The 17,204-nt window shown below is 43.4% G+C and overlaps 1 protein-coding gene across 1 annotated transcript in view; it reads left to right on the plus strand.

Annotated features, from left to right (window-relative positions):
* Positions 1–16,313, plus strand: part of XPNPEP2 (X-prolyl aminopeptidase 2) — a 40,231-nt gene extending 23,918 nt beyond the window's left edge. The window contains exons 14-22 of the mRNA XM_070951983.1: positions 456–533; positions 2,395–2,466; positions 4,268–4,328; positions 6,478–6,547; positions 9,319–9,423; positions 10,997–11,056; positions 11,667–11,743; positions 13,765–13,863; positions 15,253–16,313. Of these exons, the coding sequence (XP_070808084.1) occupies positions 456–533; positions 2,395–2,466; positions 4,268–4,328; positions 6,478–6,547; positions 9,319–9,423; positions 10,997–11,056; positions 11,667–11,743; positions 13,765–13,863; positions 15,253–15,453 (823 nt within the window). The 3' untranslated portion in view covers positions 15,454–16,313. The remainder of the gene's footprint in view (positions 1–455; positions 534–2,394; positions 2,467–4,267; positions 4,329–6,477; positions 6,548–9,318; positions 9,424–10,996; positions 11,057–11,666; positions 11,744–13,764; positions 13,864–15,252) is intronic.
* The last annotated feature ends 891 nt before the right edge of the window (positions 16,314–17,204 follow it).

Consider the following 17,204-nt stretch of genomic DNA (forward strand, 5'->3'; position numbering starts at 1 on the left):
ATCTATCTATCTATCTATCTATCTATCTATCTATCACCTATCAATCATCTATCTATCTATCTATCTATCTATCTATCTATCTATCTATCTAGTGCTGTTATGCAAAATTTTGTGGTCTTGTCCGAAATTGATTCCACAAATTGGTTGGCACCTTGATGCTTTGAATTGTCAACCAGAGATCCAATTGTTCTGATATTTCAAATTATAGAGAACTCTCTTGAACTTGCCGAATATTGAATTAACGATGCAAACCAGCTAGAATATCTCCTATAATCCTAGTAAGAAATTCAGCTCAATTGATGCATTGCCCCAAAGGATAATATGAATTGTTCAGGTTTTAGCTTAGTGCACTATGCAAACCTAGCGATTGGGAGCTTATTCCAGAAACTCTGATTGTTTTAACACAAGGTGGGGATCCAGTCACAGAATACCAGATGTTCTTTCTCCTTCCACAGGGAAGAGCTGTACTGCAAGGGGCCGAGTTTTGAGACCATCTCAGCCAGTGGATTGAATGCAGCCTTGGCTCATTACAGGTACTGGGAAGAAGAGGGGGAGAAGGGATAGGTTTTAACGGAAGGTGTAAAATAAGCAAATGTTTCCTTTTCCTACAAGGCAGGGGTCATCAACCTTAATCATTCAAAGAGCCACAAAGGTCCTAACTGGAAGCCCCCCCGTTCAATTCTGAAGCGGACTGGAAGTCCAGTTCCCCCACCATAGAGTCTCTTCCTAGCGTGGCATCCTTTTTCTTCTACCTGTGCTAATCGAAAACCCTATCAATTGTGGAGCTGACCGGAAAACCCGCCCCTTGCCATAGTCTCTCCTCCTAGTGCGCTGTGCTTCCCCTCTGGAGCCTGGGGAGGGCGAAAAACAGGCCTTCTGGTCCCACTGGAAGTTGGAAAATGGGCCGTTTCTGGCCTCCAGGGGGGTGGGGAAGACTGTTTTCGCCCTCCCCAGGTTCCTAGAAAGCCTGGGGAGCCTGGGGAGGGCGAAAAAACAGGCCTTCCGGTCCCATTGGAAGTTGGAAAATGGGCCGTTTCTGGCCTCCAGGGGGGTAGGGAAAGCTGTTTTCGCCCTCCCCTGGTTCCTAGAAAGTCTGGGGAGCCTGGGGAGGGCAAAAAACAGGCCTACCGAGCCCACCAGGCCAAAAGCGGGGGGAGCACGGGGGCGGTCATGCGTGCATGCATGGGGGCGGGGCGCATTGAATAATCGGTGTGGGCATGCGCGTGAGCGATCCCCCGCACTCCCCCTGCTTTTGGCACGCGACGGCAAAAAGGTTAGCCATCACTGCCCTACAATGAACATATCTTCATTTGTGGAACGGCAGAGGTAGAAGACCTGACTCACATCCTATTTGATTGTTGCCTGTATAAGAGGGTGAGGGACAGGTACCTCGGTCTATAGACCAAATGAATGACCCATTGGGATCCCCATATCAAAACCACTCACCTTATGTGTGGCCAGAATCTGAAAATAACATTTAACACAGCACAGGACTTAAGCAAAATGGTTTGGTTGAGATCGGCATATGTGGGACTGAGTGGGGTAAATGGTAGGGGTGACACCGTGATATAATTTTCTCATATTTTATCTATATCTTAAATTAGTGTATTTTACTCCAATTTCATTTTAAATTGTATTTTATTTCAATTCCATTTTAAATTGCTTTTATCAAATTTTAGTAATAATTTGTTTCTGGAACTCTACACTTTGATATGGCCAAAGGCAGTGGTGGAATTCAAATTTTTTTGCTACCGGTTCTGTGGGCAGGGCTTGGTGGGCTTGGTGGGCGTGGCAAGGGAAGGATACTACAAAACCTCCATTCCCACTCCACACAAGGTGAAGGACATTGCAAAATCTCCATTCCCACTCCACTCCAGGGGAAGGGTACTGCAAAATCTCCATTCCCACCCCACTCCAGGGGAAGGATACTGCAAAATCCACATTCCCTCCCCACTCCTGGGGGAAGGATACTGCAAAATCTCCATTCCCACCCCACTCTGGGGCCAGCCAGAGGTGATATTTGCCGGTTTTCCGAACAACTCAAAATTTCCACTACCGATTCTCCGAACTGCTCAAAATTTCTGCTACCCGTTCTCCAGAACCTGTCAGAACCTGCTGAATAGCACCCCTGGCCAAGGGCTAACCAATAAATAAATGTAAATGTAATGTGAAGATCTGGTCAGGTAGACATTCCATTCAACCAGTTGTCATAAGACGTGATATCAATGTACTGTAGAAATTTTGAAATCTTTATGATATGAATTTATAATGACATTATAGTCAAGCTTATCATTGCTATGAGACTTGATGAAGGACGTGAATGGGGTTATCTTTGATCTTCTTTAGCCATGGATTTTTTTGAAGGCAACATACCTTTCCTTGTTTTTCTTTCAGCCCGTCCAATTTTACTGCTCGAAAACTAACTCCCAATGAAATGTACTTATTGGATTCTGGAGGCCAATATTTGTGAGTATGACCATCAAGAGCCATCTTCTGGATCAAGCTCAGATGCCAGCATTTGGCGGAAACATTTCAAAGGATCTTCCCGGCTAAGGGTTGAAATTGGGGTGTACTCAGAGAACAGCTGTTTAATACGATTTATTATGCCTCATTGAATTGATGTTGAGTCTTGGCAACCAGATAGTTAGATGAGAGTTTTCTCCAGTAGGATCTGGTCCTTCAGATCTTCCAACCATACACCCATATAACTGAGTCCATTCACCTTGTGCTGGTTGGCATCTTCCCTTTCCTTCCTCAGCTCTTTAGCACAAAGTTGTTTCTCTTTGACCAACCAGCCACTTCCTCCTTAGTTGAAATTTTGAGATTTAAGGGCAGCAGAGCGAATCTATCAGAAGAACATGTCAAAATAAATACTGATATTTAGAATAGAATAGAACAGAACAGAACAGAACAGAACAGAACTGAACTGAACTGAACTGAACTGAACTGAACTGAACTGAACTGAACTGAACTGAACTGAACTGAACTGAACAGAATAGAGAATAGAATAGAATAGAATAGAATAGAATTAGAGTGGAGTGGAGTGGAGTGGAGTAGCGTAGCGTAGCGTAGCATAGCATAGCATAGAATAGAATAGAATAGAATAGAATAGAATAGAATAGAATAGAATAGAATAGAATAGAATAACAGAGTTGGAAGGGACCTTGGAGGTCTTCTAGTCCAACCCCCTGCTTAGGCAGGAAACCCTACAACACTTCAGACAAATGGTTATCCAACATCTTCTTAAAAACTTCCAGTGTTGGAGCATTTACAACTTCTGGAGGCAAGTTGTTCCACTGATTAACTGTTCTCATTGTCAGGAAATTTCTCCTTAGTTCTAAGTTGCTTCTCTCCTTGATTAGTTTCCACCCTTTGCTTCTTGTCCTGCCTTCAGGTGCTTTGGAGAATAGCTTGACTCCCTCTTCATTGTGGCAGCCCCTGAGATATTGGAACACTGCTATCATGTCTCCCCCAGTCCTTCTTTTCATTAAACTAGACATACCCAGTTCCTGCATCCATTCTTCATATGTTTTAGCCTCCAGTCCCCTAATCATCTTTGTTGCTCTTCTCTGCAGTCTTTCTAGAGTCTCCACATCTTTTTTACATCGTGGCGACCAAAACTGGATGCAGGATTCCAAGTGTGGCCTTATCAAGGCATCATAAAGTGGTATTAACACTTCATGTGATCTTGATTCTTGACTTGATCTTAACAGAGAGGAGTAAACAGAAATACATACACAAATAATTTCTTGGAGGAAGGAACACCAGAATAAAGTTGTTAAAAATGCATTTCAAAGTGTTCTTTTTCAGGATAGAAATAGGCAGCTATTATGAACCTACCTTTTAAAAGAAACTAGGATCCTTTAATTCATCAAAGAATTTGAGGCAAAAGTTATTCCTTCAGAATCCAAAGAATTTCATTTTGAATTGCAGTATTGCAAAGAACTTGATTAGGTCGGATTGATTGGGCAACTCTGGGGCAATCAATGACCATTCTTATAAAATAACATTAGCATCCAAAAATCTATTCCCAATCTGCTGTAAATAACCCATATTTAGATCCCAGACCTGGCTTTACTCATCTCCCATCCTTTAGAAGGGCTAAAACAAAGATTTTGCTCTGTAAAGCAGACACGAAGGTCACAGTCTCAGGCCTTCCCAGTCTCAGGATTCTACTGGGAAGTCTGAAGATCTGTTGGCTTGTTAGGAGCTCAGTTGGAGGAAGTTCCGTCTTGAAGTATCTTCTTCCTTGTTTCTCGTTTTGTAGTGACGGCACCACGGATATCACTCGGACCATCCACTGGGGGGAGCCCACAGCTTTTCAGAAGGTAAGGCTGATTCTCAAACACACCTGAATGGTACAGCTACCATACGTTCAGCTGGCTGTCAGCTGGCTTTCTCCAGGAAATCTAACATCTCCAGGAAATCTAACACCTTCCTAAGGGGAGCAGAAGGAGGGAGGTTTCCCCCCACCCCAAAGCATTCAATTCAAGCTCCTTGGTGAAACTAAGGGTGTCCCAGAAATCCATAATCGGCACCATGTGGGAAAAGGTACAAGTACCCCTCGTGAAAACAATCAAGTTTCTAGTATTTTGTCCAGCAAAGTGTAGAGTTGACTCAGCCTTCCATCCTTTTGAGGTAGGTAAAATGAGGACCCGGATTGTGGGGGCAATAAGCTGACTTTGTATAAAAAAGAACACCGCTTGGGGGGGGCGAAAGCCCTACTAAGCAGGTATATACAAAAGTATGAAGGCTATTGCTTAACGCATTGTAAGCTGCCCTGAGTCTCCGGAGAAGGGCGGCATATAAATCGAACCAATAAATAAATAAATAGAGTAGAATATTCACTCCAATGTACTGTGGTTTTTTCCAACAGCTATACCGTGTTTTTCCCGAAAATAAGACCCTGTCTTATTTTTATTTATTTTTTTGAACCCTAAAATAAGCGCTTGGCCTTATTGCCATGCGCTCAAAAGCCCGATTGGGCTTATTATCAGAGGATATCTTATTTTGGGAGAATCAGGGTAGGAGAAATGGTTTATATAGAGTGTTGGGAGAAATGTCCATTTGGGTTCAGCTCCAAGTGAGGAGAAAGACACTGGAAACATGGAGACTGCTTGAAAAGATGGTTTAATGGTGGACAGGACCACGTGGTTTTGAGGTCTTGGGCAAAAAAAGGCACATGGGTGAGAGAGAGAATAGAATAGAATAGAATAGAATAGAATAGAATAGAATAGAATAGAATAGAATAGAATAGAATAGAATAGAATTTTTTATTGGCCAAGAGTGATTGGACACACAAGAGAGATTTATACCTTCGGTTGGGCTTTGAATTTGAGCTTGTGCTCTGATTGGTTGTTAGTCTCCCATGGGGCCATGCAGGGGTAACTTTGTAGTTGTCTTTTGAGTCCCAGGCTTGGTTGACTTTTGCTAGGTGATGATGTAATGAAAGGGCTTTGGGCAATGCCTGAAGGAGGTAGATTTTTGTTATATAGAATAGACTGGCCCAGGCCTTAATGGCCCATTGACAATGGTGGTGGGGTTTCTGCCTCCCTTTTAGGGAAAATATTCTGCCCTTTTAATATTTCCTAAAATATCTCATTTTCCTAGGAGATGGGTAGGTGCTAACTCCCTATAAGAGGAGAAAAAGAAAGGATATATTATTGATATTATCTTCAATAAAATGAAGAGATGGAGAATGGAGGTCTTGTGAGAGAGAGGTGCTACTCCAGCACAGAGATATTTATTCTATTTAAACTTATTTTAGTCTGTAGCAACCGGGCTGTTGTTCTGTACGTCCTTCATACAAGCCATTTACTGGAAATTATAGTTATGCATATTCTGGGTTCACACTTCACACAAAGCCAAGTCCTAGGGCAGTGATGACTAACCTTTTTGCCGTCATGTGCAGGGGAGTGGGGGGGGTGTCACTCGTGCGCGTGCCCACACCCATAATTCAATGCACCCCTCCCCCCATGCATGCATGCACGACCGCCCCGTGCTCCCCCTGCTTTTGGCCCGGTGGGCCCGGTAGGCCTGTTTTTCACCCTCCCCAGGCTCCAGAGGCTTTCTAGGGAAACGACCTTTCCCACCCCGGAGTCCAGAAACGGCCCGTTTTCCAACTTCCAGTGGGACCGGAAGGCCTGTTTTTCACCCTCCCCAGGCTCCAGAGGCTTTCTAGGAGCCTGGGAAGGGCAAAAACGGCCTTCCCCCTCCCCGGAGGCCCCCCGGAGGCCAGAAATAGCCCATCTTCTGACTTCCGGTGGGCCCAGAAGGCCCTGAAAATCAGCTGGCTGGCATGCGCATGCGTGCTGGAGCTGAGCTAGGGCAATGCTCGTGTGCCCGCAGATATGGCTCCATGTGCCACCTGTGGCATGCATGCCATAGGTTTGCCATCACCGTTCCAGGGTTACTATAAATTCAACTCACCCTTTTCCTTCCAAATATGATTCCAGAACATCTTCTTTTCATCTCTAGGAAGCCTACACAAGAGTGCTGATGGGAAATATTGACTTGAGCAAGCTCATCTTCCCACCCAGAATGTCAGGTAAGAATTTGGGAGAGAGGGGCAAAAAAGAAAGCAAAGAAAAGCTAACATCCTTACTGATGATTTCTCAGTTTTTCTTTGCTGATGGTGAAGAAATCCAACAACTCTCACATTTTGGGCGTAAATCTAAGCAGGGTTTCCTCAAGGGGACAGAATTTAAGAGGTAATATGTAGTCTGCTCAAACTGATGGGCTCCAGATGTGTTCTTGGAAATCTTTGGCCAGAAGGAACTGCAGCTATTCGAAGCATCTGGAAAACAGTATGTTGAAAGAAGCTGAGCTACAATAATCATCAATGAATGTTTCATTTTACCACACATATTTTGGACTGTCTTCTCTACCTCCTAAACATCTTAGGCTTTAGAATACTTACATGTCTTTGTTTTACCACAATACGCACCTTCTGCCGCGCCCTCAAGACCTTTCTATTTCAACAGGCTGGCCTGGCCTAACTTTCCCTTTTTAAATTGTAAATTTTAAATTTGTCTTAACCATTGGGGGTGTTTTTAATTTGTCCTGGGCCAAATTATTTAATGTGGTTTTATACTGTCTTTTAAATTTTGTAATCTATGTGTTTTATTTTTTGGCTGTTCACCGCCCTGAGTCCTTCAGGAGTAGGGCGGTATATAAATTTAATTTTTTTAAAAAATAGTCTAGAACTGCATCTCCTCTATAAATTCCTACTAGATTTGTGTATCTAGTATTACCTCATAAAGTAGTCAATTTGTCGCATAGAATGATTCGGAAATGTTTTATGCAGATGTTATCTTGTGAAGCATGATCCTCAAGGCCTATCTAGCATCCCATGCGTGAAAGTCTATGATTTGGTACATTGTGAGAATCCAGCACCATGGACTTCAGAAAGAAAGGTGTCAAGAACACACAGCTACCTGGAGAACACTTCCTTTCAGAGATCTTCTATGAATCCTAAATCATAGCATTGGAAGCGACCTTGGAAAACTTCTGTTCCAACCGCCTGCTCAGAGAAAGAGCCCTCAAACCATCTGAGAGAAATGACTTCCCACAGGTTCTCCAATGTTTAGTAATCTCACAGTTAGGAAATTTCTCATTTAGAGCTTTGGATCTCTCTGTGAAGTTTCCACCCTTGGGTTCTCGTCCTATCTTCAGACATTATGGAAAATAAATCCAGATATTTTCCCAGTGATATTCCCTTCAAGTCTTGGAAAAGCTGTTCTCGTGTCTCCCCTTAGTCTTCTCTTCTTTAGGCTAAACATACTCAGTTCTTTGAACGGTTCTTCTTAAGATTTCGCCCCCATGCTTATCATCCCCTTTGCAGCTCTTCTCTGCAAGTTTCTAGGTTCTCAGCTTGAATTCTGGCCACCAAAACTGGCCACAGAATTCCATGCTACGTAGAGTGGAACTCTCACTTCCTAGGATTTCAAAATGTTCTGCCTTTCAGAAAATACTGCTGTCCACATTGGGGAGTTTCCTATGTACATTTGGTTATCACAGTGGGGAGCCAATGTTTGATTAAATTGGCCGCTGGCTTGTGGACTCTTTTTATATTTTTTAGAGCAAAGCTTCAACTTGCATGTATGGGGGCAAAAGAAAAGAGGGAAACCTAAATATGAAATAATAGAAAATACTTGTAGCTCGGGTTTTAGATTTTGGCAGTGGTTTGCTCTCCAAGCTTGTTTCAATTTAGTTTCTGAACATTTCGTCACCAGACTAGGTAACATCATCTGCAGGATTTTCTTGTCCTATTCCAGAATCGAATCAAATAGAGTAGGGTAGGGTAGGGTAGGGTAAGGTAGGGTAGAGTAGAGTAGAGTAGAGTAGAGTAGAGTAGAGTAGAGTAGAGTAGAGTAGAGTAGAGTAGAGTAGAGTAGAATAGAATAGAATAGAATAGAATAGAATAGAATAGAATAGAATAGAATAGAATAGAATAGAATAGAATTAGGGTTAGGGTTAGGGTTAGGGTTAGGGTTAGGGTTAGGGTTAGCGTTAGGGTTAGGGTTAGGGTTAGGGTTAGGGTTAGGGTTAGGGTTAGGGTTAGGGTTTATTTATTTATTTAATTACATTTCTATACCACCCTTCTCCCGAAGGACTCAGGGTGGTGTACAGCCATATTAAAACAAACCCATCACAAAAATTAAAAACCGTTAAAATAAAAGAGGGAATGGAATGGAATGGTAAAAGGGTTAGGGTTAGGGTTAGGATTAGGATTAGGGTCAGTTCTTTATTAGCCAACTGTGATTGGACACAGAAGGAATTTGTCTTAGGTGCATAAGCTCTCAGTGTACATAAAAGATATAAGTGATGAATCATGAACAAAGTCATCATAAATACATTTATCAGGAATAAAAACATACAACACTTAGTAATCGTCATGGGATACTAAATAAGCAATCAGTAAAAATCATAATAGAAAACTAAATAAAATGTTATAAATTGTAAGGATACAAGCAACAAGTTATAGTCATAAGTAGAAAAGGAAATAGGGAATAGGAAGGATGAAAAGAATAATAGTAATACAGCCTTAGTAAATAGTTTGAAAGTGTTGTGGGAATTAGTTGTTTAGCAGAGTGATGGCATGGGGGGAAAATTGTCCTTGTGTCTAGTTCTTCTGGTGTGCAGTGCCGTATAGCGTGGTTTTGAGAGTAGGAGTTGAAACAATTTATGTCCAGGATGTGAGGGGTCTGTAGATATTTTCACAGTCCTCTTTTTGATTTTTTTTTTTTAAATTATAAACAAATCAACCTAAATATTTTCCCTGCAGAGACTAAGCAAGATTTTATTTCCGCATTGCAGGGAGACTGGTGGAAGCGTTCGCTCGCCGGCCCTTATGGGAAGCTGGGTTGAATTATGGCCATGGCACCGGTCATGGCATCGGCAACTTCTTGTCTGTTCATGAGTGTAAGTGGCATGAAGATCAGGTCAGACCACATGTCTTTGGCTGTTTGGGGACAGCAGATCTGGTGGGGCAGAGGTGGGTTTCAGCAGGTTCTGACCAGTTCTGGAGAACCAGTAGCGGAAATTTTGAGTAGTTCGGAGAACCGGTAGTAAAAATTCTGACTGGCCCCACCCACATCTATTCTCTGCCTCCCAAGTCCCAGTTGCTCAGGAAGGAATGGGGATTTTACAGTAACCTTCCCCTGGAGTTGGGTGGGAATGGAGATTTTGCAGTATCCTTCCCCTGCCACACCCACCAAGCCATGCCACGCCCACCAAGCCACACCCACAGAACCGGTAGTAAAAAAATGTGAATTCCACTACTGCTTCTGACTAACAAGTTTCTTTAGTCGGCTCCATAGATTTTCAATTGGGTGAAGGTCTGGGCTATTCCCAGGCCATTCCAGCAGTGGAATAGGATTATCTTGAAACTCCCCCAAAAAAGTGGTGTTATTAGCCATCAAACCTCAAAAATACACTTTTCCCAAAAGGTTTCCACAATTTTGGCCACTACTGTACTTGGAAAGATTCATCTCTAAAACTCCGAAAAAGGGAGTGAAGACAATTTGAAACTAGATCTAGGATTGCCATGGATGGGCTGCAAAAAAATCCAGCCAGTCATTAGAAATCAGTCAAGGTTTATTGCTTGGCTGGCATCTACTGGTAATTTGGATTTTTGTAGCTCATTAGTCCTAATTTAAGGCAATTTCCGCATAAGCTGCGTGAATGAGGTCCAATCCCATTTACTGAAACGATTGGCTTGATTGAAAGATCCACATTAATTCACTTTGCGTTTGTCACTTTGATTGTACCATCAGGGTAATTTCATTGAAAAAGACCAGCTCGATCTGGATTATTCTTCTGGGGGTTGCAGAAGAATTTTTATCAATCGAACCAGCTTGCTTTCTCCAACTCAGAAAATTGATTTGATCATCCAATTGCTGAAACGGTGTTGACTTTACGCAAGAGAGGTTTGCAGAGCCACACACTCCCTAATGCAGGGCTCTGCAACCTTAAACACTCAAAGAGCCATTTGGCCCCGTTTCCCACAGAAAAGAAAACACCGGGAGCCACAAAAACCTTCCCGTGCCTGACTATTTCTTGAGCGGCCACAAAAACTAGCATATGTAGTTGAATTAAACGTTCTGTTTTCTTCCGAAACTTTTCTTTTCTTGGATTTAGCCACGGTTGTCCTATCAGGGGTTGAAAAGCTCAATAAATCACGTGCCGGCAGATGTCGCAGATTGGTGGTTGTGATGCATATTTTGAGTGACAGGGAGCCGCAGCAGAGGGGTGAAAGAGCCGCATGCGGCTCCAGAGCCGCAGGTTTCTGACCCCTGCCCTAATGTTATGTGAACGGGCTTCAGGTATAGGCTGTGAAATACACTGACACCATGCATGTGTGAGAGATACCTTGTCATTGTCAGGGAAAGTCACAAGAAAAGGGGGAAAAAAGCAAGCACCTCTTACTGTATAACCGCTTGAGAGGGCCAACTAATTTTGATTTTCAGAAATAACATTTTTCTTCCTCTGTCAGGGCCTGTGGGATTCCAGTCCAACAATGTTCCTTTGGACAAGGGGATGTTCACTTCCATAGGTAGGTCAACCATTGATTTTATTTTATTTAATTCATTTATCAAATTTATTTGTCCCTCTCCCCCATCTCACAGTTCGAGGCAGGGGTGGGCTTCAAAGGTTTTAGCAAGAGATTCTCTGCCCGCTTACTGGGTGGACGTGGCCTCCTGCACCACGGTGGGGGGAGAGGGCGTTTTTGCCCTCCCCGGGCTCCGGAGGCTTTCCTCGAGCCTCCAGGAGGGCGAAAATGGCCTCCCCAGGCTCCGGAGGCCTTCTGGAGGCTGGAAATGGGCCCGTTTCCGGCCTTCCCAAACTTCCGATGGACCTGTTTTTTGCCCTCCCTGAGCCTTCATGCGCATCCTGCACTTACCTGCATCCAAAACGGGCCACGTGGGGACTCCTGGGAAGGGTGGGGCAGGGTGGGCGGGGCCAGCCAGGAGTGGGATTTGGGGTTCTCCAAACTGCACAGAATCTTAGCTAGAGGTTCTCCAGAACCCCTGCGAACCTCCAGCAGCCCACACCTGGTTCAAGGTAACTCTGAGTGACTTATACTTATGGACAATCATAAATATAACATTGGAAATATCTCAGATTTTGTTCCCTGCTCCTTTTCTTCTTTTCTTTGTCTCCAGAGCCTGGTTATTATCATGATGGGGAATTTGGAATCCGTCTCGAGGATGTTGCACTCGTGGTGCCAGCTAAGACCAAGGTGAGATCCTTTTTCTAGCCTTTGATCAGTTCACTCATAACACGCCATCCATCAAAGGATCGCCTCTGGGCAGGCGGTTGGCTATGATAAACTAGGAAAGGCAGTTCTAGCAGGTAGATATATATTGCAATGCCGAGAATAAGACTTGAAGAACCTGGTATATTAGCTGTAGACTCATCCATTGCGTGCTGGAAGTCCCTGGGAAAAAAGGAATCTGGGATTATCCCAACAATTATTATGTTGAAAGGAGGAGGGATTTTTATCAGCCTTCTCCATCTTGCTGATTCCCAGATAATCGTTGATTGAGAAAGTATATAGGGGAAGGGCAGGCAGAGTCAAGCAAGTAATTAGCCTAGAAACATTCCAGTCCCACAAATGATCTAACCCAGGGGTGTCAAACTCAATTTTATTGAGGGCCACATCAGGGTTGTGTTTGACCTTGGGGGGGCGTGGCCGGGGTGGGTGTGGCCAGCTCAATGTCACTCGTGTCTGGGACGCCTGTTGATTCTTATCTGGTGCCAATTTAATGCTGGATGTTGGTTGACATGATTCTTGTATATAGGCATGAGCAATAAATAATCTTAACTGGAACTTAAAGGTATGGTCCCAATTCTTCTCAGCCAACAAAAACCGGCCATGACAGCTGCAGCAGGCCAATCTACTTAGGCCTGGACCCTCTTCCTATACTCCACTTATGTTTGATAATGGGGTTTTGGGAATTGACTCCCCAAGAGACAACATGGAGAGGAAAATAAAATGTGTTACGGCAGGTAATAAAGATCTTTGGTTACTGAGCCGATTAGATGTAATCTAGAGACTTTCTAGATTACTTTCTAGAGACTCTAGAAAGAGTGCAGAGAAGAGCGATGAAGATGATTAGGGGACTGGAGGCTAAAACATTTAAAGAAAGGTTGCTGGAATTGGGTAAGTCTAGTCTGATGAAAAGAAGGACATGATAGATGTGTTCCAATATCTCAGGGGCTGCCACAAAGAAGAGGGAGTCAAGCTATTCTCCAAAGCACCTGAGGGCAGGACGAGAAGCAATGGGTGGAAACTAATCAAGGAGAGAAGCAACTTAGAACTAAGGAGAAATTTCCTGAGAGTTAGTACAATTAATCAGTGGAACGACTTTCCTCCAGAAGTTGTAAATGCTCCAACACTGGAAGTTTATAAGATGATGTTGAATAACCATTTGTCTGAAGTATTATAGGGTTTCCTGCCTAAGCGGGGGGTTGGACTAGAAGACCTCCAAGGTCCCTTCCAACTCTGTTATTCTATTCTATTCTATTCTATTCTATTCTATTCTATTCTATTCTATTCTATTCTATTCCATTCCATTCCATTCCCTCCTATATTTATTCTATTCCATTCCATTCCACTCCACTCCATTCCATTCCCTCCTATATTTATTCTATTTATTCTATTCTATTCTGTTCTGTTCTGTTCTGTTCTGTTCTGTTCTGTTCCAATACAGTACAATACAATACAATACAATACAATACAATACAATACAATACAATACAATACAGTACAGTACAGTACAGTACAGTACAGTACAGTACAGTACAGTACAGTACAACAAATACAATACAATACAATACAATACAATAAATACAATACAATACAAAACAATAAATACAATACAAAAAATACAATACAATAAATACAATACAATAACAAATACAATACAATACAATACAATACAATACAATACAATACAATACAATACAATACAATACAATACATACTTGTAATAACCGATATGTACAGTGGTTATAACCTCAGCTGGCACCCAGGCAGGGGATAACTCGACCCATGCATAGGATTTCAATGGAAAAACCCTTTTCTTTAATTATTTCTTGAAGAAGCAACACATACATTCTAATGAGATGCACAGTCTCCTGCACTGACTCAGAAAGCTTTCAAAGATTCCGAAATGCCAATTGCCATCTGAAGGGCAAACCCCAGGGGCCTTGCATGTCCTACAAGAACTGACCCTCCCTTCTTTTGATCGATTGCAGTATCCGGTGCACGAAGAGCCCTACCTGACATTCAAGGTGGTGTCCCTGGTGCCCTATGCACGGAACCTCATTAACCAGAGTCTCCTCTCTCCGGATCAGGTACCGTATTTTTGGGAGTATAAGACGCACCTTAGTTTTTGGAGAGGAAAATAAGAAAAAAGCTGATTGGCGGGTAGATTGGCCTCCCGGAATACCCCCAATCAGCTGTTCCCAGAGGTGAATTTTAGCAACAGGCTCCTTGGTTGTGAGCTCTGTGCCTTGCTTTTTTTCCTGCCTCTAAAAGCCTCCAAAACAGAGCTTCAGAAAAAAAAGCCTCTGAAGCAGTGGTGGGTTGCCCCCGGTTCAGACCGGTTTGCAAGAACCGATAGTAAAACCAACGGGAGGTTCCGCCCACCACCCCGGATGTCATCATAGGCAATCTGTGCATACGCAGAAGCCATTGCAAACCGGTAGTAAAGGTAAGTAGAACCCACTCCTGCTCTGAAGCTCTGTTTGGGGGCTTTTTTTCTGAAGTTCTGTTTGGGGGCTTTTTTTCTGAAGTTCTGTTTGGGGGCTTCTTTTCTGAAGCTCTGTTTGGGGGCTTTTTTTCTGAAGTTCTGTTTGGGGGCTTCTTTTCTGAAGCTCTGTTTGGGGGCTTTTTTCCTGAAGTTCTGTTTGGGGACTTCTCTTCTGAAGCTCTGTTTGGGGGCTTTTTTTCTGAAGTTCTGTTTGGGGGCTTCTTTTCTGAAGCTCTGTTTGGGGGCTTTTTTCCTGAAGTTCTGTTTGGGGACTTCTCTTCTGAAGCTCTGTTTGGGGGCTTTTTTTCTGAAGTTCTGTTTGGGGGCTTCTTTTCTGAAGCTCTGTTTGGGGGCTTTTTTTCTGAAGTTCTGTTTGGGGGCTTCTCTTCTGAAGCTCTGTTTGGGGGCTTTTTTTCTGAAGTTCTGTTTGGGGACTTCTCTTCTGAAGCTCTGTTTGGGGGCTTTTTTCCTGAAGTTCTGTTTGGGGACTTCTCTTCTGAAGCTCTGTTTGGGGGCTTTTTTTCTGAAGTTCTGTTTGGGGACTTCTCTTCTGAAGTTCTGTTTGGGGGCTTTTTTCCTGAAGTTCTGTTTGGGGACTTCTCTTCTGAAGCTCTGTTTGGGGGCTTTTTTCCTGAAGTTCTGTTTGGGGACTTCTCTTCTGAAGTTCTGTTTGGGGGCTTTTTTCCTGAAGTTCTGTTTGGGGACTTCTCTTCTGAAGTTCTGTTTGGGGGCTTCTTTTCTGAAGTTCTGTTTGGGGACTTTTTTTCTGAAGCTTCGTTTCTGATGTTTTTTTCAGCCTCTGAAACCTCCATTTGAGAAGCTGGGCAGGGCTACATTCGGAGTATAAGACGCACCCAGATTTTCACCCTCTTTTTTGGGGGGGAAAGGTGCATCTTATACTCCGCAAAATACAGTCAATGAGGTCTAGATGGGCAAGAGAGGATCAAGCCAAGGGACGCCATCTTGAAATTCACGACTTGTCTTTCTGCAGATCCAGTACATCAACAAGTACTATGAGACCATCCGGCAGATCATTGGGCCTGAGCTGGAGAGACGTCAGCTGAAAGAGGAACACCAGTGGCTGCAGAAGAACACAGAGCCTTTCTCTCACGCCTCCTTGCTGGCAGCTTCTCTTGGCACCTTGGCAGCGAGCACACTGGTTTCTACCATTCTGCCAGGAGCCCAGCATTGATCCGGGAGCACCCCACAACTTCCTTGCAACTCTTCGCCCCATCCTTAAGTCTCATCGTGTGGTCCACCTCAACCCGTATCTCACAGGCCTCCATTTTAGGCTTCTAAGCATCACTAACCATCCTTCCATTGGCATCACCAGAGTCTTCTGCTGTTCTGACCTAGGCTTCCCCAGAGCATGAAGCAGATTCCTTGTCCCGACAAAAACCCCTTTTTATTAAGTTACTGTGAATTCCTCTCATTCACATTCAGCAAAGTCTTTCAAGGGAGAATTTATAGTCACAGACCTTATCTGGCTTGGAGAGCTGCCAGGCCAATATCTTCAAAACTTGGCAAGGAGTCTCTAGAGAGTCACGAACCAATTAAGCGAACTAATTGTCCCCTGCAAACTCCCCTCCCCTTTCGCTCCTCTTTTATTCCCTCTGGGAGGGGCCATTCACCGTCCACCTGTGGCCTTACTCCTGAGTCAACCTTGCTCCTTAGCTGTTCCCTTCTCCTGGCAGCTCTGCGCATGTGCACACTGGGAACAGGTTCCAGCTGTTCTTCTGCCTCACTGATGTCCGACTCCGAAGGCAGCTGACAACTATCAGATGGCCCTGGCCCCATCTCTGCCTCTGACGCAGAGCACCCATCATAGCCTTCCCCAGACTCCAGGACTGGTCCATGTTCTTCCCCAACCTCCTCACTGTCTGAATCTGCCACCAGCTCCGCTGGCTGCTGGCGGGCCATAACGCTTGCATCTGATTCCAAGCCAGGAACTATATAAACCCATTCTGTGTTTCTCTCCTGGGCGGATCTTGGGAGCCAAGGTGGAGCAGAGGCTGAAAGAAGGAAGGTGGTAATAAAATGACATCTGAAGAATTTCATTGAGTGTTATCTTTTTATGACTTGAATTAGAATTAGAATTAGAATTCTTTTATTGGCCAAGTGTGATTGGACACACAAGGAATTCGTCTTTAGTGCATATGCTCTCAGTGTACATAAAGAAAAAAATAAAATATATTCAGTGGTGGGATTCAGCTAATTTGCACCACTTCGGGAGAACCAGTTGTTAACTTTCTAAACAGTTTGGCAAACTGGTTGTTGGAAGAAATCATTAGGACAGAGAACTGGTTGTTAAATTATTTGAATCCCACTACTGAATATATTCATCGAGAATCATAAGATACAACACTTAGTAATAGTCATAGGATACTAATAACAATCAAATCATACTAGGAAACAATGAAAACAATATAAGTTGTAAAGATACAAGTAACATGGATATAGCCATAAGTGGGAAGACATAGAATGAGAAGAATAATAGTAATACAGTCTTAGTAAATGGTTTGACAGTGTTGTGGGAATTAGTTATTTAGCAGAGTGATGGCATTCGGGGAAAAAAATGTTCTTGTGTCTAGTTGTCCTGGTGTGCAGTGCTTTATAGTGTCATTTTGAGGGTAGGAGTTGAAACAGTTTATGTCCAGGATGCTAGGGGTCTTTAAATATTTTCATAGCCCTCTTTTTGACTCATGCAGTATACAGATCTTCAATGGAAGGCAGGTTGGTAGCCATTGTTTTTTCTGCAGTTGTAATTTTCCGTTGAAGTCTGTGTCTGTCTTGTTGTGTTGTGTTCTGTCCCCGTCTCACACACGCACACAAACAGATAGCCAGGGGTTAAATAAAACTGGCAGACAACAAATTCTTTCGATAAGAGGACTGGCAGCAACCCAGTAGCTGCTTGCCAAGAACTTTACTCATAAAGGGAGGGGT

Source organism: Pituophis catenifer, unplaced genomic scaffold (genome assembly GCF_029215685.1).
Source record: "Pituophis catenifer annectens isolate HBS135680 unplaced genomic scaffold, rPitCat1.0.hap2 SCAF_11, whole genome shotgun sequence".
Lineage (NCBI taxonomy): Eukaryota > Metazoa > Chordata > Lepidosauria > Squamata > Colubridae > Pituophis > Pituophis catenifer.